The sequence below is a fragment of the Apiospora marii genome (assembly GCF_038362585.1).
Source record: "Apiospora marii strain CBS 49790 chromosome Unknown utg000009l_segment0_segment0, whole genome shotgun sequence".
NCBI lineage: Eukaryota > Fungi > Ascomycota > Sordariomycetes > Amphisphaeriales > Apiosporaceae > Apiospora > Apiospora marii.
Window position 1 is genome coordinate 609,416 of NW_027117381.1, and position 26,959 is coordinate 636,374.

General features: G+C 53.2%; 9 protein-coding genes across 9 annotated transcripts; 5 read left to right on the forward strand and 4 right to left on the reverse strand.

Moving 5' to 3' along the window:
- Nucleotides 1-994: 994 nt before the first annotated feature.
- PG985_011683 (uncharacterized protein) lies at nt 995-2,597 on the forward strand (the record flags this gene model as incomplete). Its single annotated transcript, XM_066831450.1, has 3 exons — nt 995-1,445; nt 1,792-2,023; nt 2,114-2,597. The coding sequence occupies 3 exons, from the start codon at nt 995-997 to the stop codon at nt 2,595-2,597; spliced, it is 1,167 nt and encodes a 388-aa protein (XP_066679500.1).
- A 446-nt stretch (nt 2,598-3,043) lies between these two features.
- On the reverse strand, nt 3,044-5,431 carry PG985_011684 (cytochrome p450 protein; the record flags this gene model as incomplete). Its single annotated transcript, XM_066831451.1, has 4 exons — nt 3,044-3,445; nt 3,523-4,237; nt 4,360-4,502; nt 4,640-5,431. 4 exons carry the CDS (start codon nt 5,429-5,431, stop codon nt 3,044-3,046), a joined length of 2,052 nt encoding a protein of 683 aa, XP_066679501.1.
- Nucleotides 5,432-7,501: 2,070 nt separating this feature from the next.
- On the reverse strand, nt 7,502-7,842 carry PG985_011685 (uncharacterized protein; the record flags this gene model as incomplete). Its single annotated transcript, XM_066831452.1, has 2 exons — nt 7,502-7,700; nt 7,757-7,842. 2 exons carry the CDS (start codon nt 7,840-7,842, stop codon nt 7,502-7,504), a joined length of 285 nt encoding a protein of 94 aa, XP_066679502.1.
- A 3,739-nt stretch (nt 7,843-11,581) lies between these two features.
- PG985_011686 (uncharacterized protein) lies at nt 11,582-13,225 on the reverse strand (the record flags this gene model as incomplete). The annotated part of the gene is made up of 1 exon (XM_066831453.1): nt 11,582-13,225. One exon carries the CDS (start codon nt 13,223-13,225, stop codon nt 11,582-11,584), a length of 1,644 nt encoding a protein of 547 aa, XP_066679503.1.
- Nucleotides 13,226-15,308: 2,083 nt separating this feature from the next.
- On the forward strand, nt 15,309-16,016 carry PG985_011687 (uncharacterized protein; the record flags this gene model as incomplete). Its single annotated transcript, XM_066831454.1, has 4 exons — nt 15,309-15,314; nt 15,422-15,497; nt 15,722-15,764; nt 15,875-16,016. 4 exons carry the CDS (start codon nt 15,309-15,311, stop codon nt 16,014-16,016), a joined length of 267 nt encoding a protein of 88 aa, XP_066679504.1.
- Nucleotides 16,017-17,362: 1,346 nt separating this feature from the next.
- On the reverse strand, nt 17,363-19,897 carry PG985_011688 (uncharacterized protein; the record flags this gene model as incomplete). Its single annotated transcript, XM_066831455.1, has 1 exon — nt 17,363-19,897. One exon carries the CDS (start codon nt 19,895-19,897, stop codon nt 17,363-17,365), a length of 2,535 nt encoding a protein of 844 aa, XP_066679505.1.
- Nucleotides 19,898-21,786: 1,889 nt separating this feature from the next.
- Nucleotides 21,787-22,990, forward strand: PG985_011689 (uncharacterized protein; the record flags this gene model as incomplete). Its single annotated transcript, XM_066831456.1, has 2 exons — nt 21,787-21,999; nt 22,055-22,990. 2 exons carry the CDS (start codon nt 21,787-21,789, stop codon nt 22,988-22,990), a joined length of 1,149 nt encoding a protein of 382 aa, XP_066679506.1.
- A 695-nt stretch (nt 22,991-23,685) lies between these two features.
- PG985_011690 (uncharacterized protein) lies at nt 23,686-24,021 on the forward strand (the record flags this gene model as incomplete). Its single annotated transcript, XM_066831457.1, has 1 exon — nt 23,686-24,021. The coding sequence occupies one exon, from the start codon at nt 23,686-23,688 to the stop codon at nt 24,019-24,021; it is 336 nt and encodes a 111-aa protein (XP_066679507.1).
- A 1,011-nt stretch (nt 24,022-25,032) lies between these two features.
- On the forward strand, nt 25,033-26,694 carry PG985_011691 (ankyrin; the record flags this gene model as incomplete). Its single annotated transcript, XM_066831458.1, has 1 exon — nt 25,033-26,694. One exon carries the CDS (start codon nt 25,033-25,035, stop codon nt 26,692-26,694), a length of 1,662 nt encoding a protein of 553 aa, XP_066679508.1.
- Between the last annotated feature and the right edge of the window lie 265 nt (nt 26,695-26,959).

Below are 26,959 nucleotides of genomic sequence, written 5' to 3' on the forward strand. Positions count from 1 at the left end.
TAAAGTTTTAAGATTAGGTTTAAAAAGGTTAAAGTAATTTATAATATAAAGTTATCGATAAAATTATCGATAAAAGTTTTAAAATAATAATACTTTATTAAACCGGCCTTTAACTTTATAAAACCAGCCTTTAATATTATAAAAATATTATAAAATTAAGGATATTTTAGCTTTAACTTAATTATATTAATTATATTAATTAATTATTAACTACTTAAATCTTTTAATTAATTTATAATACTTTTTAATAAATCGATATTAGTTAATTAATATAACGGTATCAGTTGGTTAGTTGAATATAAGGTTGGAATGGTTGGTTGCTTGACAACACTGGCTGCGAGGACGCAGAACTCTTTCTTGAAATGAACGCGCGGCACATCCTTGGCGAGCACCAGACCTTCTTCCGCTCGATGAGGCCGAGGCAGCGAAACCATGGCCAATCGAATATGTCCTTGCCTTGGCAGTTCTGATGGAACATACCCCTCTTGTCCTCACCAACTTTCATCACGCCGCCAAGCCAACCCCTTGCATTGGTTGCCGAGGCGCTGGGCACAGTGCCCAGCCGACCGCTGGAATAACCAACCCGTACTTTGCCTACTAACAGCATTTATACACCTTTGATTCTTCCACCTACTCCCGATTACGCCTGGGAAGTAATGTGATTTCAAGACCTCCGTATGATACGGTATACCTATTCGATATACTTTATCAAACACTCCTCTACTGTGGTAGTCATTCAGTTTTAGTAGCTCCTCGGAAATTAGACTTGGCTGGGTCATTCTCGCCGGGGCTTGTACCGCTTCCCAATGCTACCCAAACCGCAAGTAAGGGACAAACCATGTAGACGGTTGGTTGGGTATGTCCCGATGTCCCGAGATAACCAACATCGAAGTATTTATTACGATATTTTTCCATTTTCCTCAGGAATCAAATCAAGTTTCCTTCGCAGCACAAGCTTTATCTGAATCCATTCTTCACCAATCTAATTGCAAACATGGCCACTTTGCGAGCAATTGCGATGCTGCAAGCGTCGTTCCCAGACAGCGTAGCCCTGCCTGCCACCGAGGCGTACAATGAGCGGAACGGGTCCTACGCCTCCAAGCTGGAGAGCGACATCTCGCCTCAAGCTATATTCCTACCCAAGAACACAGACGAAGTCTCCCAATTCGTCAAACTCATCGGCCCATTAGTCCAAGAGGGCGACGTCAAGTTCGCCATTCGGGGCGCCGGCAGTCAGCCACTGCCAGGCTGTGCCAACGTCCAGGGCGGCATCACCCTGGATCTTGGCCGGTTGCTCGGGACTACACTCGACGAGACACAAGGCGTCGTTCGTGTTGCTGCGGGCGAGCGATGGGGCGCGGTCTACAAGACGGTGCAGGAGAAAGGGTTGGCGGTCACAGGGGCTCGCTCGGGCAACAACGGTATTGGAGGGCTCGCGTTGTCAGGTAATTTAACAGATCAGCTCCACACACAGATCCAATATCTGACCACGTATCCTAGGCGGCCTCTCGTTCTTCGGCACGCGCGAAGGCTTCATCTCCGACAACGTCGTCAACTACGAGGTGGTCCTGGCCTCGGGCGAAGTCGTCCACGCCAACCGCCAGGAGAACGCGGACCTGTTCGTCGCGCTGCGCGGCGGCGGAAACAACCTGGGCATCGTGACCCGGTTCGACCTGCGGACCTTCCCGCAGGGCGACTTCTGGGGCGGCGCGCTCTTCTACTTCCCGCCCAGCTTCGGCGGGCAGATCGACGCTCTGATGAAGGAGCTGAATAAACCCGACGCGTCCGAAGAAACGCACGTCATGATCAGTCTGTTCTTTGCGGACCAGTTCAGCAAGGCGATCGGCGTCGACGGGGCCATGGGGCTGAACCAGGCGTACTATACGCAGGAAGTGGAGAAGCCGGCCGTTCTGGACCCCTTCACCAACATCCAGCCCCAGGTCGAGCCCCTCAACTCGATGCGCATGACCAATCTGGTGGCCGCGGCGGAGGAGCAGGCTAAGCAGGCCATGACTGGTGTCAGGTATGTCCCTTTATTTTTCTTGATTCTCCCAACACATATTGCACACACACAGGAACTGAACCTCGGTCCGCGTCTCGCAACGATTGTTAGATGCGCCTACATGAACACCACCGTGAAAGCGGACGGGCCGACCTTGCACGCCGCGGCGAAGACCTTCGAACCGGCATTGGAAAAGGTCAGAGCCATCGATGGTATGGTCTTCTCCTTCACCCTGCAGCCGTACCTGGTCTCTCTTCTGAAGCGGACCGAGCCGGCTGGCGGCAACGTGCTGGGTTTGAACCCTGCGGACGGTCCACTGGTGTCCATACTCATACTGCTCTACTGGAACCAGCAGAGCGACGATGAACTGGTGCTCGGTACGGCCAGAAACGTCATCGAGGCCATCGACAAGGACGCCGCCGCTAGGGGCACGCTGGTCCCGTATAAGTACCTCAACTACGCGTTCGACTTTCAGGACCCCATTGGTTCGTACGGGCAGGAGAATCGGAAGAAATTGCAGGAGGCAAGCCGCAAGTACGACCCAGATGGTCTGTTTCAAAAGGAGGTGCCGGGTGGCTTTAAGCTATTCCCTTGATGGCACACTCGGTCGCGCATGTTACAGTCTAGTGTTTAAGAGGCTGGTAGACTCGAGCATCACCACACTGAGGGTCGAGAACGGGGCGGTGCGTGCAGACCAACGAACTGAAAATCTCGATAAAGATGTTCCTTAGCAAGAGGGTAGCTGCAGTTTTGACCGGTACCTGGCCACGATACAGCTGAGCCTCTTATCACTTACAAGACAAAGAAAGAAGATAAGGGAAAAGGAACATGTGAAAAGAAGCCGCCGCCTCCATCCCACGAACACAGGCTTTTCATAATCTGACATACTCAGACCGCAGTATTCAGTGTATCCTGAGACTTTCCTTCCTCTCCATCGATTGCGTGAACATGATTGCCTTTCATGACAAGCGTGTGACTAACCAAAAGCTCCGGTTGGGCTCCTACGTAAGTATGTACCGTAGACCCATCATCAGAGTGCTCTTAAGAGCTCTCCTGTGGGATTTTCTGTTCGCTTGGAGCCTGTATTGCATTTTCTGCCTCGCTTCCCTGTGAGGTCGAGTGATCAATAGTACTGATCAACATGGGATGCTTCGGGTCTGGGATGTCATCGGAAGGGTTTAGTATGTCATCCGTTTGCTTGATCGGCATCGATTCGTCGCGGTGGCTGAGGCGTCTCCGATCGGACTGGTTCTGTACGTAAAGTTGGATTGCTGAATCCTGTTCCCATTCGAGATAGGCTTCCTTGCTGTATCGACCGTGTCTCTGGAGGTGGTCCAGGATGGGTTCGATGATGAAGGATAATATGATGACTAGCGCGCCTAGGAGGTATGTGATGACCAGACCCAAGACACTGAAGGACGCGTACTGTGTACTCCGTATTTTCTGGAAAGGCAAAGAGGTGTTAGATGATGCGTTTTCCGTATTCGTATAGTGCTTGCATTCTCAGAGAGTTTACTTACCTGGTTGCGGCAGAAATCCCATTCGTCAGCAGTGGCAGGCTTGAAGGTATGAGGCGGTGAAATCGAATCCATGCCCCCCTGAGCAGTGTTAACAAAACTGGTCTGGATACCAGCCAGCATTGTGTACCACCACTGGGTAACGTCAAGCTGCCATTGGTTCTTTGGAACATTGACTATGAATCCTTGTCCAAGCGACGTCTGAGAAGCAAGTATTGCTGCACCAAGCGTTTCGACGAGCATTGTGACACTATTCACCATATCAAGCGTCATAGATGCCCACATGAGGAGTGAACCCAGTCTCGTCTGTGGTATTAATCTGCCGGTGGCGTTGGCGAAGTGATTATCCAGATCCTCGCTGGTCAGATCGAACCAAGGGGCGGCGCTGTAAATCGCGTTTGAAGCACTGTCCAGAGTTCCACATTGTCCCAAATCGGGATCCCGGCACCATTGAAACTGCTCTAGACAGCCCAAAGGGGAAGCTGCTTCATCTGGGCGGTACAAGTTTTGCTGGCCTGGTCCCCCCATGTAAGACACCTTTCTATCAGGTACAGTTGCTCGATACCAATCGTCTTTCGTAGGCGGTGCGAAGAGGACTCCATTACCAGAAAGAAACATCAATGACACATCTCCGTTATGTTCATCGACGCTAGAATCTGGATAAAATGAGGAGGATTCGTTGATGAAATTTCCTTGTCGTCTAGAGAAGTAGTGATCGCTGGAATATATATCAGCACAGGTAGAGAGATTAATGCGTCGCCTGACATTCAGGGGAGGAGGTCAAAATCATACCCAAGTAGAAAGTTAACAGGGTTGATAGAATGATTCACTCTTGCATACTGGGTTTCAAGATCCGGTACAACATAAGTGTAGTTAACCTCATCAAAACTCCCTGTAAACATAGGGCCATAGTTATAAGCAGTAAAGGTGTGGTTGTCAGAAATGATGTTGCGTGTGCGGCCTTTCGTTTCTAGTGGTGCACACTACACAGTGAAAATCCACTAGCGAGTTAGCAAAAGACAGCAATAGATTCTGTATGAGAGTTGTGTCAGAAGTTGCCTTGAGGTGAGGCAAAATACAGACTACACACGACTTCTCATCGAAATAGGCAATAACTGACCTGCAAGACGTATCGCCAAGTGAAAGTGTCCTCTTGGCGAGCATTCATTCCGAATAAAGTGTTGCTGTGTAGTTGGCCAGTATCTAGTCGAATATTGGAGTTATTCCGGCGACAGATACCCGAGGCAAAAGGACATGGTGCCTCGTAGTCAGTTGACGCTGTTGGGAGAGCTCTCGTAACGAATTTGGAATACTCCAGAAGCCCCGAGCCTTGGTCAGAATAACAGTTCTTTGCGTAGTTGGCTATGTTGTTGCTAAAACGTGCCAAGTAGGACCGAAGCAGATCCGCCAGGGACACATCTCCAGACCACATGTTGGTATTAGGAATCTGGCAATTGTCCCCTTTTAGCAGAACATCACCCGCTGAAGAGATTTGGGAGGAAAAGCCGCCTGCCACTGTAAAGGTGACTATAGAACAGAAAACAAACAAGGTAACAGGCAATAGTCGTAGCCAAGATCGCTTTGCTGCATGGCGCCATGTCCACATCAAGCCGACGAAGGACGTGAGTGCTGATTCGGGAGAGGATGAGTTGCGCAGTGCAATCTGTCGCTGGCGATAGATATCGTCTCGTGAGCCGATAGCATCTCGCGAGTTCGAAGTTGAGTAGCGTTGGTGGAATACAATAGCGAATATCTTCCAAAATCGAGAGGCAACGAAAGGCACAAAAAGCGCTGTGAACGCGATAAGGAAATTGCCGTTCTCCCGCGTCATCGTCAAGGTCAAACCGAGAACGGCAGATCCCTTGGACCAGTTCGTCCAGAAACCTAGGTAGATTGCACTGTTCGTTTGCATTCTGTTCGTATCCCCGAATGTATTGGCAAGGAGTAAAGAAGTACGAGATGGAAAACCCAGTTGGTAATATGGTGAATCTTGGATGCTTTCCTGATGTTTGAATAAAGGATTGATATTGGAAAGCGCATGTGTATTTAAAAGAAATTGGGCCCAGAAACAACTATGGCACGAAGTTCTGCAGATTGCGGTTTCCTTCAATTGCCGAGCCTTATCTATAAATGCATCACGAGCCATTTGATGTCAATGCCCCGGTGGCTTCGATAAAAATATAAACCAATTAACATCGGTGGGTGTTCAGCCCCCGAAAAGGAATGGTAATGATCTACACACATACCACCCTCTCATGCGCAAACGCTGGCTGAAGTCTGTATATGCTATATACGCGCGAGTGGTGAGGCTTCAGGGGGAAAATGTGTTGAGGCCGAGAGTGTACGCTCAGTGAAATGGAACTCTACAACCATCATGGCTGCCCGATGCAACTCTCGACAGCGAGCAATGACCCGGCTGAGCTCGCGTGTTGTGTTTCTTCCGAGATCTAGAGGGGGCTGTACCCCTCCCAAGTAGGCTCGGTTGTCAAAAGTAGGGTGTCACCAAAAATTCCCCGAAGCTGCCGTTGTTGGTCAAGGTCTATTTTTAATCCAAGTCGGTGACACTTGTGCTACAGTGCATAACTTGCCATAGAATGCATCAGGATCAAGTACAAAATTGACCCCAAATGATTATGAACGTGCGTGGGGCTTGGTGTAAGAATATGGGGTCCTAGGGACTATTGTATACGTTGCAATCAATATATTTGTGCGATTATGTGTGAGCTACTGCAACCCCCATGGAATGGTGGGCTGAGCGTAAGCATTGCCACACCACCATTTCAGTCCGGCTGAGAAGCCTTGAACACCATTAACAAATCAACACCATCTTCTCATGGGGAAATTCAAGGCTATTGGGCTTGAGTACTGGACGTAGAATATGCCATCTGTTCAAAGGTACGGCCGAGTGATGGGTGAAAGGGGGCGGGAACGTTTAGACGTCCCTGATTCACCCAAAGGTAGTACCTCAGGCGCCCGAGGGGGAGGTTGGTAGGTCGTAGAAAGGCCACGCTGCTTGGCTCTGGGGAATGGATGAGGTCTTGTCCAGGTTTCGGTGTAGTGTCTTCGTGGTTGTGGGCATCATGGTATGTGACGCGCAGGGGCTTGTCCATAAGAAGCGTATAGAAGCATCAGTGAACATGACAGCATGTCGGGATTACTCGTGTTCATAGGGTAGGACCGCTCTCAAGACCAGTTGATCTGTCCAGAGAGCTTCGTAGTGCCTTATGTTTAGTGATCTAGTCGAAAGCATCCTCGCATCACCAAATCTTCAACTGAGACAGCCCATCCAGATGTCTCATGTGGGCTCTGTTATTGGAAATGACGTATTGTGACTTCAATTGGGTCACCGTTTTGCTCGGGGATTGTAAGAAAGAGTCTTCGACCTCGAAGTGTATTCCCTGTGATATTAATTCTTCCTGAGAGATCCCAAGAGTCGATACATATGCGTCAACTGCGACCGCACCACTGTCTGTGTGGGACCGGCATTGTGAAGAGGGGGCATGTAGTCCTCTATGTCGAGCCTTATGTGGCCCCCGGACGACGTTCTGGGCATCATGATGGGGGACACCTGCGCTCCTAAGTTGGTCGACACATTGCTTCGAATACTACCAAGGGCTCGAGACCGGCCCAAGATAAGAATTCTTCGATCTCTTTATCATTCTCTGGCGTGCCGAGCCACACGGGGCACGGGAGCTTCCCGTAGAGTTCCAAGGCGAGATGGTGGGATCGGGGTCTAATTCTGCCGCGCTGTCCTGGTGTCTGCATTCGATCGTCCTCGAAGCGGTAACATCGATGCCAGTCCAGCTGGGGTAGTAACGCGGGTAGTACCCCTTCTTCTGGAAGTAGGCTCGTGATTCCCAAGTATTCGGCACTTCTCCGCTCTCCTGGTACCGGACCCCTTGGGTAATGAATCCCTTGGAGCATGCACCTGTAGGAGTTAATCTCGATAAGCTGCTTGGTCGCGTCATCGACGCGCTGTTGCTCAGCGTTCCTCCTCGTCCTCTTCCGTGATTAGAACCGGGCCTGATTGTCTGCCGTAGCGGACCGCGAGCTCGGCTCGGACTTCGCGCCAGAGGTCGTCGAGCCTTTCCATCTCGGAGCGCGAGGGGTCCAGCGCTTGGTCCGGTCGCATTGGTAGACCGCTGATGATTTCCCAGACCAGGGCAACGGCATCGTGCAGTCTGGTCACTCTCATCATTCTCGAAGGTGTCCAGAGGCCCAACCATGGTCCGCTTACATCCAGCTGCCTTTGGGGTGGGAAGATCGAGGAAGTCGACTCGTAGCTTCTGCCCCCGTGCAGCTCGGCCGCACGTCATCAGTCATTGCCGGGACGTACCGACCATGATACCCCTTCCAAGCCGCTTCATTGGCTCCCAGCAAGCGGCGGGCCAGTAATAGTGGAACTGGTCCGAGGAACGGCCGACAGATTCGCGGCGGGATTACCCGCAGCATTTCTCCAAGTGCGGCCGCGTAATGGGACCGAAACCAGGTCGCCTGGTATCCGTGACCGACCGTCTTCGAAGCAGTGGCGCAAGACTGCTTCGGTAATCGACGCCAGTGAAGCCTGGGCCTTCGCCTTGTCTGCTTGATGACTAGCGAAGAGCGCCCTGGGAGGAGAAGGTAACGACCTGGGGAGTATTCGACTGCCCAGCGCGGGCTCTCGTAAGCCTTGGGTCACAGCTGTGGCGCAGTGCACGATCGACAAGATCCGTGATGCTCAATCTTTCGCTCGGTTCACTAACCCATGTGCATGACTGGGAAGAGTGGCGAGAATCTGAGCCCGTGGCGCTTGTGCTTGACGAAGGCGTGGAGAGCTTCAGCCAAGTCTTGGCCGTGGAAAGGAGGGCGTGGGCGTGTCGACGACCAACCTCGGGATGAGGCTAGGGATCCATGCCGGATGGGGAAAGGAAAAGAAAGAAGTTGTGGTGGTTTGTTGCATATATATAAAAGAATGGCGCAGTATGAGTTACTTTGAGTGAATCCGTCAAATCGATCCTTCAGATGCAAGCTCTTATCGTCAGCGAGCAAGGGATAGATGTTGCTTGGATATGGTTATGATATCGTCGGAAAGCGTGCGTGCGTGGGCCAACGAAGGAGATATGGACATGACGATAATGTCCGTACCATCCAGGGCCGAACGGTTAAGCTAGGTGTTTGGGCGAAGTCCAAGTATGACCTCTTTGGTTGTATCATTGCTCCCATCACATGGAACCCACTGCATGGATGTGCTGTTCCGGTCAGCAAGTGATCGATGAAGTTGATCATCCGGGCGAGTGTTGTTGGTCGAGGTTACATGACTCATCTCCGAGGATGGTCAGGAGGTTCTTCGTCCGGAACCGATGCATTGCCCTGATCCCGGCAAGGGGGCCGTGGGGGTCGTGGTAGTAATCGACGACTGGCAAGACACCAATGGTGTTATGGGCCATGATGCAGTAGTGAAGCCTGTTGGTGAAGCCTGTTGAGCACAAAGGTAGGCAACCCACCCGAGCCAGGTCAAAAGGTGTGCGTGGTGGACATGGGCAGGCCAGATGGAGATAGGTGCCTGTGGCCAAGTCCTCCAGCGTTGCAGCAGACACTCGACGTGGAATGTTGGAACCGCCAGCTGCTTCTCTAGCGGTATCGTGTCCTTACTTGGTCATCCTACGGTTAGCATGATGAAAAAATGAAGACACGCGAATGTGTGTCAGAGGTAGGGGCGTGTACGCCAACTGAGACACATGGAATGGATCTTGGATAGTAAGTAGTGTGTGATTCTTTCAGTTGCAAATTTGATGTGCTGGGCCATTGGGATAAAGCACAACTTACCTTTAGTGTGTGATCCCTCGACGCGAAGCTCGAATGAGATTGTGATCCGAGGAGGTGCCGAGTCAAGTGTCAAGCGGAATAATGTGGTAATTCGATGTCAGTTCTAGTTGGATAGAAGTATGAGAAGTTAAAGAGAGTAGAAAGTGAAGATATTAGTAGATGATGTAGTAGAATGATAAAACGAGCTGCGATGGCAGTCGACTATGTGGTGAAACGACCGTGGCTGAGGCTGGAGATGATTTGGAACGCCTATGATGGAGTTGGGCTGTCATGATGGGGAGGGATGTGTTGGGTTGAGAGAAAGATTAGATGACTGAAGGTTAAGGATGAAAAGATGTACACCAGGTACAATGTCAGAGAAGTTATGTAAGCGAAGAGAAAGTGTTGAGGATCAATGTCAAAAGAAGAGGATGTTGTGATGAGATGTGGAAAAGGATGAGATGGAGGAAGGGAAATGGAGGAGAAGAGCCAGGCTTATATGGAGGATTTCCTGCACTCTCAAGCTCTTCGTGATACTCGTCAAGTTCAAAGGCTCAGGAGTCTCTCTGTCCGTTTCTCTGTGTTCTGCTTTCCGTTTGATCTTGATTCCAAATCACTACATCTCCTCCCTTTCCCTAACAACATTTGCTGCCTGCTATCACCGAGACATACGCATAATGCTGCAGATATCTTTCTTACCGAAGTGTTCGACTTCCCAACAGCATACATGAAAGGACTCAGCTGTGGAGATATTACGACATCATCAAACGACAGATTGCCAATGACAAATCCCCAGATACCAAAAGGTCCGGGCTAGAACCCTGGCAGGTCGGTGGATGCCAGGCAAAAGGGCATCATCATACGTACTTCTATCTGTGAGGAGGCTGCACATCAGCCTCATATTGCCAAAGACAGCATCGACCAAAGCCCAATCAGTGGAGACCCCAGTCCCGATTCAGAGGGCGAAGACGCAGTTCCTTTCACCAAGCACCGGGCAGCATCGGAGAATTCGGATGTCAGGCTTCACCGATGACACAGGACCTGCATGCTTCTTGCAGCTATGGGGAAAGCTGAGACATAAATCAACTGCCTGCATCGCAAACGGAGCATCCAGATCAGTAATCGATACCTTTGGGAAAAGACGCTGGCTGCTGCCGCTCCTGCTGTTTGCATACTACTGGACGGCCCCAACGCAGACATGGAGCATATGTAGAGGAGGCCCGTTGACATCTGATCGACTGTTATCAAGACAGCATTGCAAACAAGCCGGCACATATGCAGAAGCATTCCGGTCCATCCACTCACCAATGGATGATGAGATCTAATGATCGATTTGGAAAAAGTGGCCGAGCAAACGAAGGCAATGTAGACTAGCCACAGAATGGAAAGGGAAGAAATAGATGGATTGGGAATATGCATCCAAGGGCATCGTTACTGAAGCTGTCACCGCCGACCGCCTCACTAACTCACTCGGGATGTGTTGATGCCCCGTGTCCGTTTGCAACCCAAGAAGTGGCGATGACATTACGCACCTTGGCCTCCCTCAAGGTTGCGGGAGAACGCATCACCAGACTGTATCAATATGTACATTCCACTATAATGATTGGCCATGCGTCAGGAATCATAGTGCGTGCGATCGTCATGACATGCCCTCAACTCTCCACTCGGATCTGATCAGTAAACATACAAACGAAACGGTGACTATGCGTTGATTTGTGCCAGAGTCGGGGCCAGTTTGGTCGTGTTGGATGTGAGCAGAGGCCGGGGAAAACAGTATGCAAAGCAGTATGGGCCAGCATTTCATCAAAACTATGTCGCATCTTCGTGTAGGGGAAGGGAAGAAGAGATCCAGACATGAAGCAACCAAACTCTGAAGTCGTACTAGATTGGCGGCATCAATCATCATGTGGAACTCGATATCGATTGGTGTTGGGGTCTTGGTACAGGGGAATGTGTCGGGAGTCTACTTCAGTCAAGGGTGGTCATTGCCATATCGCAGATACTATTCGCGTTGGTATGATGCATGTTGCAAGTTAGCTCACTTCAAATTCAGATAGCAAGGTTATGAGCAATACACCATCATCCCTGATCCGGACATCCGATGTTGTTTCACCATGAGATATTTCAACGTCAAAGCTTTGTACATTGTCGTTCATAAAGAAGTAGTAATTCATGAGTCTATTATTTCGTGAAAAGAGGTATTGTTCCCATGCTGCCTACTCCGTTCCCGTGATCATTCCAGAGATCTATGCCATTCATTTTTATTCGTCTAAATCCTTTAATCCAGGCGGCCAATGCCGAGGTGCTCAACGTCAGCCTTGACAATGCGGAGGGTGTTGGTGTTTCCGAGACCACCCTTCCAGCCCTGGACGACAACGAGGGTGTCACCGTGGGAGATGGTGTTGAGGGACAGAGCGTTGGAAACAGCCCACTTGATGCGGCGGTCGACATCCTCTTGCCAGTTGACCTTCTCGAAGTCGGGCTTCTCCTCGGGGAAGTGGAAGGGGTAGACACCGCGGTACAGGTGGCCGTATCGGGAGGTGCTCGCGCTACGAGTAACCATGAAGATGGGGCACACGGGGCGGTACTTGGAGATCAGGCGGGCCGAGTCACCGGATGTGGACAGGACGATGATACCACCGGCGTTGAGGTCCAGGGAGGCGCGAACAGCGGCCATAGCGCAGGACTCGGTGACGCTGACGGGGCGCTTGACCAGAGTGCACATCTCCTCGAACGTAGCGACATAGGGGATAGTGTTCTCGGCCTTCAAGCAAGCCTCGGACATCTCGCGGACGGCCTCCTGGGGGTAGGAGCCCTTGGCGGTCTCACCGGACAACATGACACAGTCAGCACCGTCGGTGACAGCGTTACCAACATCGGAGATCTCGGCACGGGTGGGGCGGGGGTTCTTGATCATGGACTCGAGCATCTGGGTAGCGCAGATGACGGGCTTGCCAGCCAGGTTGCACATGGCAATGAGCTTCTTCTGAGCGGCGAAGACCTCGGCGGCGGGAATCTCGATACCCAGGTCACCACGGGCAACCATGACACCATCAGTCTCGGCAAGGATCTCGCGGAAGTTGTTGAGACCTTGACGGTTCTCAATCTTGGCAATGATTTGGATGTTCTTGCCATCGGGGCCAAGGACCTCACGGATGTCCTTGATATCCTGGCCGCGGCGGATGAAGGAAGCGAAGACCATGTCGACGCCGTTCTTGACACCGAAGCGCAGGTCGTTCTTGTCCTTCTCGGACAGAGCGGGCAGATCGACATCAGTGTTGGGCAGGTTGACACCCTTCTTGGAGCTGATGAAGCCGTTGTTCAGGGCCTTGACCTTGACGGTCTTGTCGTCGACGACCTCCAGGGTCTCGAAGGCAAGAATACCATCATCGACGTAGATGATGCGGCCGGGCTGGATGACCTTGGTGATGTTCTTGTAGTCGACGTACATGTGCTCAGTGTTGCACGAGGTGGCGTACTGCTCATCGGTGGTGATGTTCATGACGGTGCCGGCGGCGAGGGGAAGATCCTCGTCGTTGGCAGTGTTACCAGTGCGGATCTCCGGGCCCTTGGTGTCAAGGGCAATGGCGACCTGGCGGCCCTTCTGGGACTTCTCGGCAGCACGGGCATTGTCAATGACAGTCTGGTGGTACTCGTACGAGCCGTGGGAGAAGTTCATGCGAACGACATTGAGACCAGCGGTTCGGAGCTTGTTGATGGCCTCGGGGGAGTTGGTCTTGGGGCCGATTGTGCAGATGATGGAGGTGCGGCGGAGGTTCTTCTCGGGCCGGTGGGCAGTATCGATGGAGGCGAGCCACTCGATCTTGCTGCCGACCGAGAGGTGGTCGAGGGCGGTGTTCGCCGAGGACTGGTTGCGGTGGTGCGGCATGGCTGCTTGATCGACTCTAACTTTACTGGCCATTTTGGAAGAATTTCAGAGATTAGCTGGGAAACTCGGATGGTGAAATAGATATGGACAAGGTGGGCTGGAGTGGGAGTGCTCCGAGATAAATATGAAGCCTCGGGCAGGTCAAGGGGCAACGGGCAGAACGGGCAGAACGGAAGAGGGGAGAAGTCGGCGGTATTACAGGGTGAAACCGGACAAGTCGACTGGGAGAATGGGATGACAATTGCTACTCGGCCAAATTTTTTCGGGAGCGGTAGAGGCGATTCAGGAAGTGAGGTTGCGTAGCGGCGAAAATCAAGCGTCTGGATGCTCAAGGCTCTCGCGATGTACGGGATATATCGTTCGACCTCAGGTGGCCAGAGGGGCTCGGGTACCATAAAAATGGAGGGGAAGGCATGATGAACGACCGAAATAGGTCCCGCCCGCAATAGCAAAATGCAACTTACCAGATGATTTGTTGTCAAGGGCAAAACGCGGGTCCTGCAGCTGAAGTTTCGAGCCGGTTTCTTTAGTGAAGGAAGAAGGTTGGTTCTTTGGTCGTTTCGTTCCCTGGGAAGATGATCTGACTGGGTTTTCCGTCGAGGGAGTGGGAAATTTTTATTTTTGTATCTCCCGCGTTCTGCTCCAGGAATTGGCTTTGGCTTTTTGCGATGCGCGGAGCTTCCCCAAGCTAGTACAAGACAGACTGGCAGAGCGAGCCAGGTCGGGGAGGAGAAAGTGCCTCAATCGCTCAGCGGTAGGTGGTAGGTACACGGGACTCGAGTACTGGCTGAGTACAGAAGGCCCGTACTGGAGGGGTCGGAGGTGGGAGAGAGTGGGATGGCAGTTACAAGCTCGCTGCTACTGGTTCATCTGAGGTGGGCAGGGCCTGTTAGCTGCCCCTCCTTTGATTGGCAGCAGCCAAAAAAGCAACAACGCAAGCACCAAAAAGTGAGCTGCCAATGCTTGCTGCAACTGCTGCTAAAACGAAACGCATGGGCATGGGCAGTCCCGTACATCGGATTCGGGGACCAGCGCCCGATTTTACTTACCAATTAGATAACATATTGCATTGCAAAATGCCACCATCCTGGACGTCCGAAGGGTCCAAATGCCCCATCGCCTCCTGTAGGTCCTGGTGCCTTTCTGGCTAGCTGGAGATTCTGTTGCACTCCTGCAGTCAGGTCCGTCTTGGAAAAGTCTTGGTCCTGCAACTGCCTGACTCCTGGCGGTTTGCCTGGCCTTGGCGAGCATGGCTTTTTGGGCTTATCGCGCCGCATTGGAACCTTACCTAAAAGTAGCGCAACGTAACTCAACGTTTTGGCGAAACAGTGAAACGGGCAATGAGCGCCAGGTGAAGCGTCAGCCCCGCCATTTCCCAGCCAGAACTCGGGCCTAATATTTGCCAATGGGCTGTCGTCCATGACACCCGTGGGCAGTCTTCGGCCATCTAGGCATCTAGGCTCTCCGGCCTATCCACGCACGTCGTGTCTTCTTTTCCTGGCCCGACTCCCTCCTTTTTCCATTGTCCAAATGTCCCGAAATAGCAAGGCGGTCAGAGCGGGTTGGCCGGAAACCCTCTTGCTTCACTTCGGAGCCATGATGGTGGGGTGAGCTGATGGGAAGCGATTGCGGCTTGCGACCCGCCGCCCCCGATAGCTGATAAGCTGGGATGCCCCTCAAAATGCGTTTCTTCTTTTGTCTGGGCGTTTGATTGCCTGAGGCACCAGTAGAGCAAGCTTGTCGGAGCTGCCCGATGACTCAGCCGAGGAGGAGCCGCAGAGTATAGCCACAAGACACAGCCACATATAGAGTAGCAGTAGCCACACTTTGGGGGGCTGATGTGCCCCGCCAAAAGCATGTGCCTAAGGTGCCTAGGCAGCCTCTAGAACAGGCGCTAAGCAAGTGCCCATCGCATGACACAGCTTGCTGCTATCGGTGAAGGGGTGTGCAGCTGATTGAGCCCGGGAGATCGTTAAGGCCCCATCACCTTAACCATCACCAACCACATCCTCATCTGTTCACCTTCCGAACCCACATCCGCCATCCAAGGGAGTCCCCTGGATTAGCTTGCTGCGAATATATCAGAAACGAAACAAACAATCAATCAATCTTCAAGATGGTGGTCAGTCCCCAAACATCCAAACCTCCCCTCGCAGGCTGGCTGCTTCAGCCGGCTGCCGCAATTTGGGCGCTCGAATTCTGAAACTTTTGCATCTTCCGCGGCCACAGTTCCTCAACTTACTGACGTTTGGTCTCTGGGGAAAGCTCGGCAAATTACTCCACTACAGCGTCGATGCTGTCCTCAGTATGTCCTGATGTCGTCGACCCATCCCCCATTCCCCAGCCCCCCGGCCGCTCGAGTGGTTCTGCCCCGTCGGTCGATCGCACGCAACGAACAACGCTCGGAGCTCCGACCTGAGCCACGAGTTTCGCTTGGCGACACAGAACTCTGCTTCGAAGAGATGGGGGCCGAGGGCAATAGGAGGAGAAGTGCGGAATAAACAATAGCTGACGGAGTATTCGTTCTAGTCTCGACGGTGCTGGCAGGCATGAGACGTTCGACCGGTTTGACGTGAGTAACCCGACCGCATGCTAGTGCACAGGAACGAAGAGGAAAAGAAAGAAGACATTGAGTGCGCAGCCGGCTAACGCATGCCCCTATATGGGACTCGGCAGACCCAGTTTCCAGGGAAGCCAGATCATGGGCGAGAACAACAAAGAAGCCAGCAAATGGATCGAGAAGTACCTGGGCGTCGGCGAGTGGGTGATGGACACCTCGGTCGCCATGGCGGGCTCCAGCTCGTTCTTCAAGCGCGTTCGCTAAGCCATGGTGTCGCCATCGTCACACATCGCAGCCCTAGAAGCGGAGGTGGGATGTGAGGAGAGGGGGGAAAGAGAGTAGTTTCGCTCCCCCGAGACCCAAGCAGCGCATGCTTGTGGTTCGATATTACCCCCTCAAAAGCTCGAGTGGTCGAGAGGGGTATTTGGCGTATGACGGACTTGCTGCAGCAGAGTGATGTGACGAACTTTGTGGGCGCACACGACACGCTTTCAGACTTGCGGCCAGCAGCAGCAAGCGGCATCGGGAAATCCCGGAAGAGAATCAGAAGACGAGGAATTATGATGCATTGTGTGTTGAGTTACCGAAAGGCGTTAGGGTTGACCAGGGACTTGTTTGTTTGCTTAGTGTTCAGGAGAAGGTATCATCTCTCTGCTCCTATATGCCTCTTTAGATATATGCAATCAATGGAGCGAGTGCACACAACTCTACTTTGAATTCCCATGGGAAAACACAATGAATTGGGGCGGTGGGCATGTGCTGCTGTAGTACCATCTCTCTCCATGGGGGCTTATTAGGCGGGTGAAGCTCCGTCGACTTTCGTATGGAGCCAGTAGCCGAGGTTTGCCGAGCTGGGGGGCGCTCCAGTCCCCCGAACCCCCGTGGGCGTGAAGAAACGGATGCATGGAGAGCTTGCTTTTTTAACAGCAGAGGCTACAACATGGCGAGTGGGTATTGGCCTAAGGCAAATATAACATCTGATTTGTTGATCTTGGTATAGTAGAAAAGGTCCAGAAGTGCCCCCCAAACCTTACATAGGGAGCAAAAGCGTATGTAGAGCAGCAGCAGCAGCAGCCAGAACGCCAGTAGACGATGGCCTGGGAATATATATACACAAGGAATACATGATTATGTTCACGGACTAGATATAATAAAAAATATTTCTCTATGAAAATAAACCACACTTGGATAGAGCGGGCAGTTCAAGATTTGCGCATCCAAGTCTGCCATAATAAAATACGCAATATTGCTGAACTTGGATCAAATGCAGCATACTTATACACCTGATACGTATATGTTTGCAAATGGCATGTATTTGATGCAGGCACACTATTATGTATCGAACAGCAACGAGCACAACAGCAGCCCATGACGTGGAATTATGTTTTATTTACCTCGGCCGTGAATAATGTATGCAATGCTGTAATCCCTACTCAAACGTCAGGTACCTACTACACCAAACCCTCTCTCCCCGTAACTCATCCATCCAGATGCACCCAAAGCTATCAATGCGCTGTAGAGTGAATGAACACCAGGCGCCATCGCATCATCATAATTCTGAAAACTCCCCAGCCCACCAACCACCGGCCTCACATCCCAAAACATTGATACTAATCAACATCCTCCCTCCGACTCTCCGTCATCAGATCCAGAGGAGGCTCATTGTGGTCGTCGTGCTCCCCCTCACTCTCGTGGCCTTTGTCGCGGCTGTTGCTGTTGTCGTCGTCTGGATCCGCTGCCGCCGCCGCCGACAGCTTCCGGTTCTCGCTGTGGTGCATGGACAGGAACTCGGCCGGGACCTCGTTCGTAGAAGATTGATGATCTGGGTGGCCATCGTCTTCCTCATCACTCGTCTCGGCATGGTGGGCTTCATTGAGGAGGCCCAGCGGGACCTCATTGTCGCTCTCATCCTGATGGTGGTCTTGCTGCTGCAGAACGTCCTCGTCATTGTGTTTTGATGATGTTGCTGCTTCTTGGTGTAGAGACCGTTTGAGTGGACTATTCGCCTTGCTGTTTGTAAGGCTGCCACGACTCCGTGATTTGGCATGCTGTGCCCCTTTTGCCGCCGGGTCGGGCTGCTGGTCGTCCAGAACCGATCCGCCCCAGTTTCGAATCACGCTACCAGTGAGATCGTCGTCAGGCTGTTGCTCCGGCCGAACAGGCTCGTCCTGTTCTCGGTCTTGTATATCGATCAGCCCGGACTTGGCTGCGCGCCGCTCAGAGTCTTCCGCTTCTTCTTTTCTCGCATCGACCAGGTCCTTGTACTCGATGCCGTGAGAGTGCATAGTCTCCAGCAGCATCCGCTCGCCCTCCTTGAACCCGGTCAACTCGCCGCCAATAGCGACGATGAGCAGATTGTACCCTTTCGACTCGGCGTGGCCGAGGTAGCTCTCGATCTCCTGGATCGTGTTCATCAGATCGGTATACTGGGCCCGGAACAGCTTTTCGTCGCGCTTGCGCTGCCGCGATGCGGCCTTGTCTGAGTTGGCGTCTTCGAAGCCGCCCGCATCCATCAAGCTGCTGATGGCGGCCGCCAGGCGTGTCTCGTAGCCCGATATTTGCGCGACCACATCGCTCCAGACTTCAATGCCTTCATGCAGCGCCTCAAGTTCGCGGTCGACCGCCGCCTGGCGACGTGTGAGCACAGCCGCCTCCCCCTCCCACCATTCCTTGGCCATGGCTAACGTGCGACGTTCCGGTCGTAAGTGCATGAACTCCTTCCCGGTCACCTTGCCTTCCATCGAGTAGGTCTTATCCGCAGAGGCTTCCCGCAAACTGTCTTCTGCCCCTGTGCTGTTCCTACGGTTCGCCTCTTCAATCTGCAAGCCAGAGTCAAAGTCGCTATCGAGCTCCAGGACGCGGACCCCGGGCCTCTTCATCATATCACCGATACTCCGCTCCGTATCCTTCAATGCTCCACGGTAGCCACTCAGGCCACTCTCACGCTCACTGCGCGCCTCCTCCATTCTTCGTTCCAGCTGGCCCTTCCTGAGCTTGAGCAGCCGCAACTTCTCCTCAAACTCTTCAATGTCCACGCACACGCTCTTGTACTCGGAGTCCATACTGTGTATCTCCCTCCGCAGCGGGTCGTCTTTGTCCGTCTCCATGGCCTTGAGCTCCAAAGCGATCGTCTTATGCTGCGCCGAGAGCCGGTTGGCCTCGGCGATGGCGCCCAAGCGAGCCTGGCGGGCTTCGAGGATGTACTGGGTCTCCTCGGCCTTTAGGTCGGCCAGCATGGACATGGTCCGCGCGATCGAGTTGCGCACCTGCCTCAGGGACAGCGGCTTCGGCTTGGGCTGGCGTACGGGGATGACCGCAGGGGCGGGGTTCCGGCTGTCGTACAGATCCGTCCGGGAGCGCAGCGGCGACTGCGACGCCGAAGACCGCCTCGACGTCGATCCCTGCGGTGTACTGGCCTGGCTGGACCCATCTGCGCCGGCAGCCCCCGTATCTCCCGATATTTGGCGCTCGATGGCCGCCCCCTGCGCGTCCAGCAGTCTCTGGAGCTCTTCTTGAATCCGCCGCTCGCGCCGCTGTATCGTACGGAACGTAGTGTCGGTTTCGACGGTTGACGCGCGGTCCGCGGTCTTTGGTGATCGGCCTAGCAACACGCTCCCAACGAAGCTCATGCTCGACGTGTAGTCCTGGTTCTGGGACGACGCACGGGGTGTCCGCCGCGACCGGCTATGCTCCCGTCGTGACGCATCGTCACTCTCGTCGTGGAAATGGGAGGTAAAGGGTGGTGTCCAGGATGGTAGGTTGTTCTGGTGTCTGCGCAGTTCGCGGCTGTCGTGCTTCTGGTACATTCTGCTCTGAGCTGCGGCTCGGGCTTCCCGTTGTAGGCGCATGCGATCCACGACACTCATAGGCGGGTACTCCAACAGGGGTTCGGCATATGCCACCGCCTTCGCCTTGCCCTTGCGGTCCTTGGAGTTCCGGCGTGCGGGGAAGTCGTCTTCGTAAACGTCCATGTCTTGTCTGGCGTCTGGGGATAGCAGCGGGGATGAGGGTCGGGGCGAAAGGTCTCGGAGGTCGTATTCGTTAGAGGTTCTAGGGGTGGCCCGCTGGTTGTTGGTGTGAAGAGGGAGAAGCGGTTCGTTGCCGCGGGCCATGCGCGAGAAAAACGTGGGGTTCGAGGATGTCATCTTGAGGCACTCTCGAAGCGAGAAATGTGTAAATTAGATGCAGCAGCACGGAGAGTAGGTAGGTAGTAAGTAGTTGGTTCTGGACTCTTCTAGGAAATAGGCATCTCAAAGTCAAAGGAGGAAGCGCTTGGCGGGACTAAGCTGAGTAGCCAAGCTGTAACATTTCGCGACGTAAGTCGAATCTATTTTGACACAAGTGATCAGACTGGGCAGAGTCAGTCAGAATGACATGGAACAGGTGATTATTATTGAAAGGGTATGCAATCAGCTCGCCGACGTGCCGTCACTATCGGTACCAATATGATATGATGCTGGTTGGCAGCTGTTGACTGCGCAAGGGGGATGGGCTGCTGTGACGTGCCATTCCGACTTATCGATAAGAGCTCACGAGCGCAATCCAGTGCACACATGCCCCCAAATGCCCAAGACATGCAGCCTCCCAGCCGCGACGTCATTGGCTTCATTCGTTCGCATTCCATGGGCTTGACTCTCATCAGCTATTAGCTCAAACTGCCCACTAATCATTTCCTCGAGTCAGTGCTGTTGATCTGATCTTCAAAGGCTGGTCCACCGTTGAACTGGGAAACAACAAATTCAAGCCGTAGAAACAACACCACCCGACACGCTGGTTATGATCTGGAGATAGTCGTCCATTCCACTTTCTAGGTTACAATATTTAGCCTGCCTCAAGAGCCGATGTCACCCAGGCATCAGGGTTGGCGTGAGAAGCAAACAAACTGGTGATTTCTCCTCACCATGTCCCGCCGTCACTGTAACCCCCGGTCAACATGTCCAACGTGACTGGAGGATTTATCCGCAACGGGATTCCAACCAAGGATCCAAGCTTGCGGTCGCGGCAGAGCAAATGCTGCCGACTGCTCCCTTTCGCGTGCACTTAACTTGAAACAAGAGCGATCGGCATTTCTGGGCCCTGCAATCAACCCCGGGATAGACCGTGGTTGCAAATTGCTTGTCGTGGCCCCCCTACCGCCCCCAACGCCCTTACTAGGCTAATCAGCTAATAACTAATCACGACCTTCAATCTAATTGAGCGATATCGTGTGAAGATCCTCGCCCACCTCCTGTTCATGCATTGATTGCAGAAAAGCATGGCACCCACCTCATTCGCCGTGCTAACCAGGATCCGAGCCCGCCATTCGAGCCATGCCCATTCCAACCCCGGACCGGCAGACATGCAGGACCACCAATCACACATGATGGAAGAATGAGCCCATATCGATTGACTCTCGGAAGAAGGGCTAACCTGGGAAAGAGGACCCAGTTGGTGCCCCTTTGGGAAGAGGAGGAGGCCCAGCTCGGTTATCATGCTGCCACGCCCGCCTAATAAATAAAATGCCAGGAGATCTGCTGCCAACTGCTTGTTGTTGCTGTTCAAGCTGCTGCCCGTTCACGTCACGTCACTGCATCGTCCCGAGCACTTGGTCTGTTGCACACACAAAGCTTGTGAACCAATGATCCCAGCAGTCGTCTTCTAGACCAAACAGCACTGTACCTTGCAGCTTGCCATACTTGAGTCCTGTCGTGGAACCGTACTCGTCCCTTCTTTGCGGGAAACACACATCGAGAACCGCAGCAAGCATCTGGAGTAAGGATCCATCTGTCAAGTTGGAACCTCCTGCAATCCACAAATCGCAAGCGCAAACGAGTGCTTGTTTGGAAACGGAAGCAAGGTGGTCGAAGAGCACGGAGGCACATCACTGGCACTTACTTAGCTGGTGTCCATTCTTAGTGTGCATCAAGTCCATCGTGGAATATATAAACGCCTTGGCTGGTCGTTTTGACCTTTCGACTTTCCCGGAACCAGCTGTCCAAGCTTCACCCTTTCTGTCACCACTCGACCCCTAGGAACCCTTCTACCTCCCGAAATCATGTTGTCGCCTTCGGTCCTCGGCGCAAGCCGTATCCTAGGCTGTGCTGCTGTTCTCGCCCAAGCCAACCTGGTAGCCGCTGGTCCTCTCCCCGGAGCTGTGGCAGAGCGCGAAGTTGCCTGCAATGAGAACGACAGTCTGCTCAAGCAGTTCCGAGTCACGTCTCACACCGCCGAAGCCTCCTCTTTCTGCAGCAACTACGTCCATGCCGAGGTAAGCCATGCCATCACCCACTTAGTCACTTGAACCTCAGCTGACATTAACTCAGCCTACTGCAAGGGCGGCTGCAGCTGCCGGCACAGTCTCTATTGCTGCCCACCCAATGAAGCTTTACAGCATGGAAGCGGCCCAGGCCAACGCTGCCCCGCTCACGTACGCCTCTCCTCCCACTGCCAGCCCCGTGCCAGGCAGCCCTGCATGCTTTGGGCACACCGGCGATACTCCCTGCGCCGTATCCGAGCAAAAGCGTTCCATGCCCACAGCGCCACCCATGCTGCGCGACGTGCCGGTTATCCAGGAGTCCTCTTCAGCAGATGCGGCCCTGCCCACATTCGTCGATTTCGCATACCCGCGGGCGAGCGTCAGCAGCGCCTGCTCATGCCTCCTCGCCAGCCCTAGCAGCTCCACACAACCTGCGGTTGCTGCTCGATCGACCTCGGCATGCACCACCGTTACGGGTTCCTACCCGGCCACCACCGTGCCCGCGTTCTGCAACCCGGCCCTGCACACCAACGCCCCGAGCCTGGTCAACCCGGGCAACGTGCCCGTGGCGACGGCCACCGTCGGCGCCGTGAGCAACAAGGTGGACTGCTGCGCCTCGTGCGCGGGCATCTTCAACTGCGTGGCATGGCAGTTCGTGCCCGTCTACACGGGTGAGCCCTCGGAGAAGCTGCCCGGCGGCTTCGACCCCTGGGGCCGCGGCGACTGCCAGGTCGTCTACCACACGGGCGCCCCCGACGACGCCAAGAACATCACCACCGCGGACGCCCTGGCAGTCTGCCCCAACGGCAAGGTCCACGAGATGCTGAGCGGCAGCAACAACCCGCCCGCGGCGGCGGAGGGGGCCGCCGACAAGGAGGAGCGGTGGGATAATGTCTACTTCAACGGGTGGAATCAGGGATCGTGCGGTATGCCTCTGAACGCGGGCACGAGTGGGGATTCGCCGGGGATGGGGGATAAGGCGAGTTTGTGTCCTGGTAGTTGATTGATGAGGGGTGGAGGGGAAAGTGTTTTGCGGAAAACCTGAGGGTTGCAAGATTGTGCCTTGATACCTACATGTACGTTGTTATGGGATGAAACGATTTGAATGGATACCTTGAGGTGCCTACATGATTGACAACTTTTCATGGACGATGCCAGTAGCGACCCAATGACATTGACTCACCCAATGGGTACTTGAACTGGCTTCATAGTTGCTCAGTCACGGCATGTTGGTTGACAAGAAGGTAGCCCCAAAAGTAGAAAAAGTGACCAGCCAGTGGAATGCTCGAGCTCGACTGCAATTCACGTGATCATGGAACGTTTCGGTATTCTGGACGACGTTCATTTAATACTGTTTCAGGAGTTGGTTTATTCAGTCTGGTAACAACCTCGGCGCAGGTAGTTGCTACGTATGACATTTGTCGTGTACTCCAATAGGCCCAGCTATGTCTGATTACCCCGGTTTGCCAGGTCATGTTGAATGAAAGCAGGACCTGTTGTCAAATAGCACATACATACATGTAGCATCCGACATCCAAACATATGGCGGATGACTTCCACTGTTTATGGTATTATTCCTCTGGAATCATCTAAACCAACCGGACACAGAGCTTCAGCATATATTGCTCCAGGAAAGCCACTATTTTCAACCAACACTTACGGCGACGATAGAAAATCAGGCAATGCGCCCGCCAATTGATGTCCAAAAGGACCAGGAAGCATAAGGCCACCAGCAACCCTGAGCCCGATACCACAACCCAAAGCCCAGCGAAGAAGCTCAGACTCAACGCGTACCTGCACTATCGCAAGCAAAAGGTGAAATGCGAAGGCCAGGTCGGCAAAACCTGCTCCAAGTGCCTCAAAGCTGGCAAGCAGTGCATCATCGACGGCCAGGACCACTACACCAAGCAGACCAACCTCGCAGGCATTACTGAAAAGCTGGAGAGGGAACACTGCCTTGACATCGAGTGCATGTTCCTCACTATTTCCAGCTGTTGGAAGAACACCGAAGTCAAAAAGCCCCTACACGAATAGGGCTCACATCATCGTTGGTTGGCCAGGCGGCTGTGGGCGGGGATCGGATATTCGAGCAGGTTCGAACACCTCCCATGATCCCAGCATCGGCAGGACCCAGACCGTGCTTCTCTTCTATATGAAGAGGACGGCAAGAACTGAGGCCACTGACAAGATCAAGAACAGCACGGCAAATCCGGTAACGTCCGTCAAACAAAGCCGGTTGCCCTTCACCTCGAGGGCAGGACGAATTGACAGAACGGTACTGCAGCTAAAAGCTTCACTATTCCGCCTCCAGTGCCTCCCTTTACCTTCTGGGGATGGGCTTTGCCCTTCATTGTTATGGCCGTGAGATATTTCGAGATACGATGGTGTCACCACAGAAGTTGCAGTGGAAGGTTTTGGCTACAGTAACGGCATTGTTTGGTCTTTGATCATCTGAGTTGCGGTTGAACGGTTGACGATGCATTCTTTGGCATTGCAATGAACCAATCGGTTGCCGAGCTCTACGTCTCGTGGAAGAGCGATGAGGGCAAATACTATTTATGTATGAGTTGATACCAGGAGATTCCATTAATAGCCTGGGAGTGGCCTACCATCCCATGATTGTTCCATCCAGATATCCAAAAACCTCAGGTGCTAGCAATGGAGTCGTCTACTTGCCAGTGGAACCGCTTCGTGTCATTCATCCAACCGTCTTGTGATTGTTCCAATCTGGAAGGCAGCCAAATGTAGGAACAATTGCGCAGCGCTTGCTTCAGGGAAAGTACTAATGAGTCAACTGTTCCTTCCGGATCAGAGTTCCATCTGCTCTCTGATTATCCCATTCGGAAATCGATTATTCAACTGGGGAATTACAGCTGCTATCTGATTATTCCACTCTGAATTTTATGACTCAACCATCTGGTTCTCCCACTGGGCAACCGCGTTTGCTTCACGCCATTGCTAAACTCCACTCGCGCAACTTCCAGTTTCCTCAGGAAGACCCAACTCCCACTCACACATCCTTCCCCTTGACAACAAACCGGCATCATGACAGACCTTGGTGGCGGCCTACTGGACCGCCTGTCCGACGATCTCCTCCTGGAGATCGTCGACCTTACTCACCTCAAAACCCTCAGCAAGCTGATCCGCACCTCGAAGCGACTGCACCAAAGACTCAACTCGTACTTATATCGATCAGGAATGAAGCGCGATGGGCGCCCTCTGGTATACGCGTGCAAAAAGTACGGCCGCGAAGACATCATCACGCGCGTGCTGTCCCATCATGAGTCGCCAGAAGAGCGAACAGCCATCCTGACGCACAGGTTCCGGTACGACTACAACTGTCAAGCCCGCAAGAAGACGCCGCTGACGCTGGCTATGCGGAATTACAACCTGCCAGTGGTGCGAATGCTCGTCAACAGTGGTGCCAACGTTGAGCAGCCAGAAATCAGCACTGGACCGGTCTTGACTCGGACCTCTATGCAACCCATCCATATTGCACTCGCGCGTACTCTACAGTCCCAGGTGCAATTCGACATGCTGGAGCTGCTCATACAAGCTGGCGTTGATGTCAATTCGCGTCCCCGAAGCCACCCGGGCTTCCCAACATACACGCCGCTCATGCGGGCGGTAGTAAACCAGTCAGACTCCCGCTTCATTTGCTTACTGCTCGCCTCAGGAGCCAACCCGACCGAAGTCTGTCCCAACATCACTCTGGAACCGGGCAGACTTATCACTGGCTCATATTCTCCCTTCAGTCTGTTTCTCCAGTTACACGAAGACTTCACCGATGACCTGTATAAATCAGCTGTCGCGTTCGTCCAAGCCGCCGCGACGCCCGATACAGCCAACTCAATGCTGCTCGAGTGCCTCCGACCACACGAGGATGAGCGTTGGGTCAACCTTGTCGACGTGCTTCTCAAAGCCGGTGCCAACCCCAGGATGACCAACGACGATGGCGATCCTTGTCTCGTCCATTTCATCAAGCAACATCTCGTGTGGAGCCCTAAATGGGACTTCAGAGCCAACTACGCCACGACGCACGAAGTGTCGGTTCGACACGACCGGGTTCGGAAGGTATCCGTACGCATTATTCAACTGTTTGCCGAGGCAGGTGTGACGGTTAATTATTCTGACGAGAACTCCAACCGACGCACCACGCCCTGGATGGTCGCCGCCGCCCTCCAGCCCGACTTCGAAGATCTTTTCATCGATATACTGCACATGGGGGCCGACGGGCACGCCAGAGATGCAAACGGGGCAACTGCCTTCCACACCATGTTCGTTCACCCTGGACACCCCCAGAAAGAACGTATCGCGACACTCGTGGCGATCGGCTGCCCTATCAATGCCAAGGACAGCGACGGCAACACACTCTTGCACATGGCCGCGCTCTCCGGCATGGTCGCCGAGAGCTGGCTGCCGGAGCTCATCAAGTACAGATTCGACCCCCTTGCCAAGAACCGCGCCGGCCAGACTTTTGTCGAGATCCTCTGCTTCAAGCCGGCTACACCCTTCGAGCCGGAGCGCTACGATCATCGACTGGATGCCTCCCTGCGGCAACAGATTGAGGACTTGACCCAGGCCTTGCCCAAGCCTCGCATGCCCAGTAAGCCTCCGTTGAACAAGAAATCGAAGAGCCAGTCGAATAAGCAGTTGAGGCCACGAAATCGGGGCAAGAAGGCATCGCAAGAACCTGCGGAGAAGTAGGCCAATGAGGAATGTTGCATGGATTCAACAGTGTGCAATTAGCAGGGTATTCTACGTCAAGGGAGTCAGGAGTTAAGGGGGACTGAAGTAACTGAATGGGTCGCCTGTGTATTATTATGAAGTAGTTATTCCGTTGAGACTTGCAGCTATGATGTTGCCAGCGAGTCATTCTGCCAACGATTGCCAACCACCATCTGACCTCCGATTAGTCCACCGGTTGCCATGTGATTATCCCATTGTTCAACCGTGGTGTTTCCATATGTGA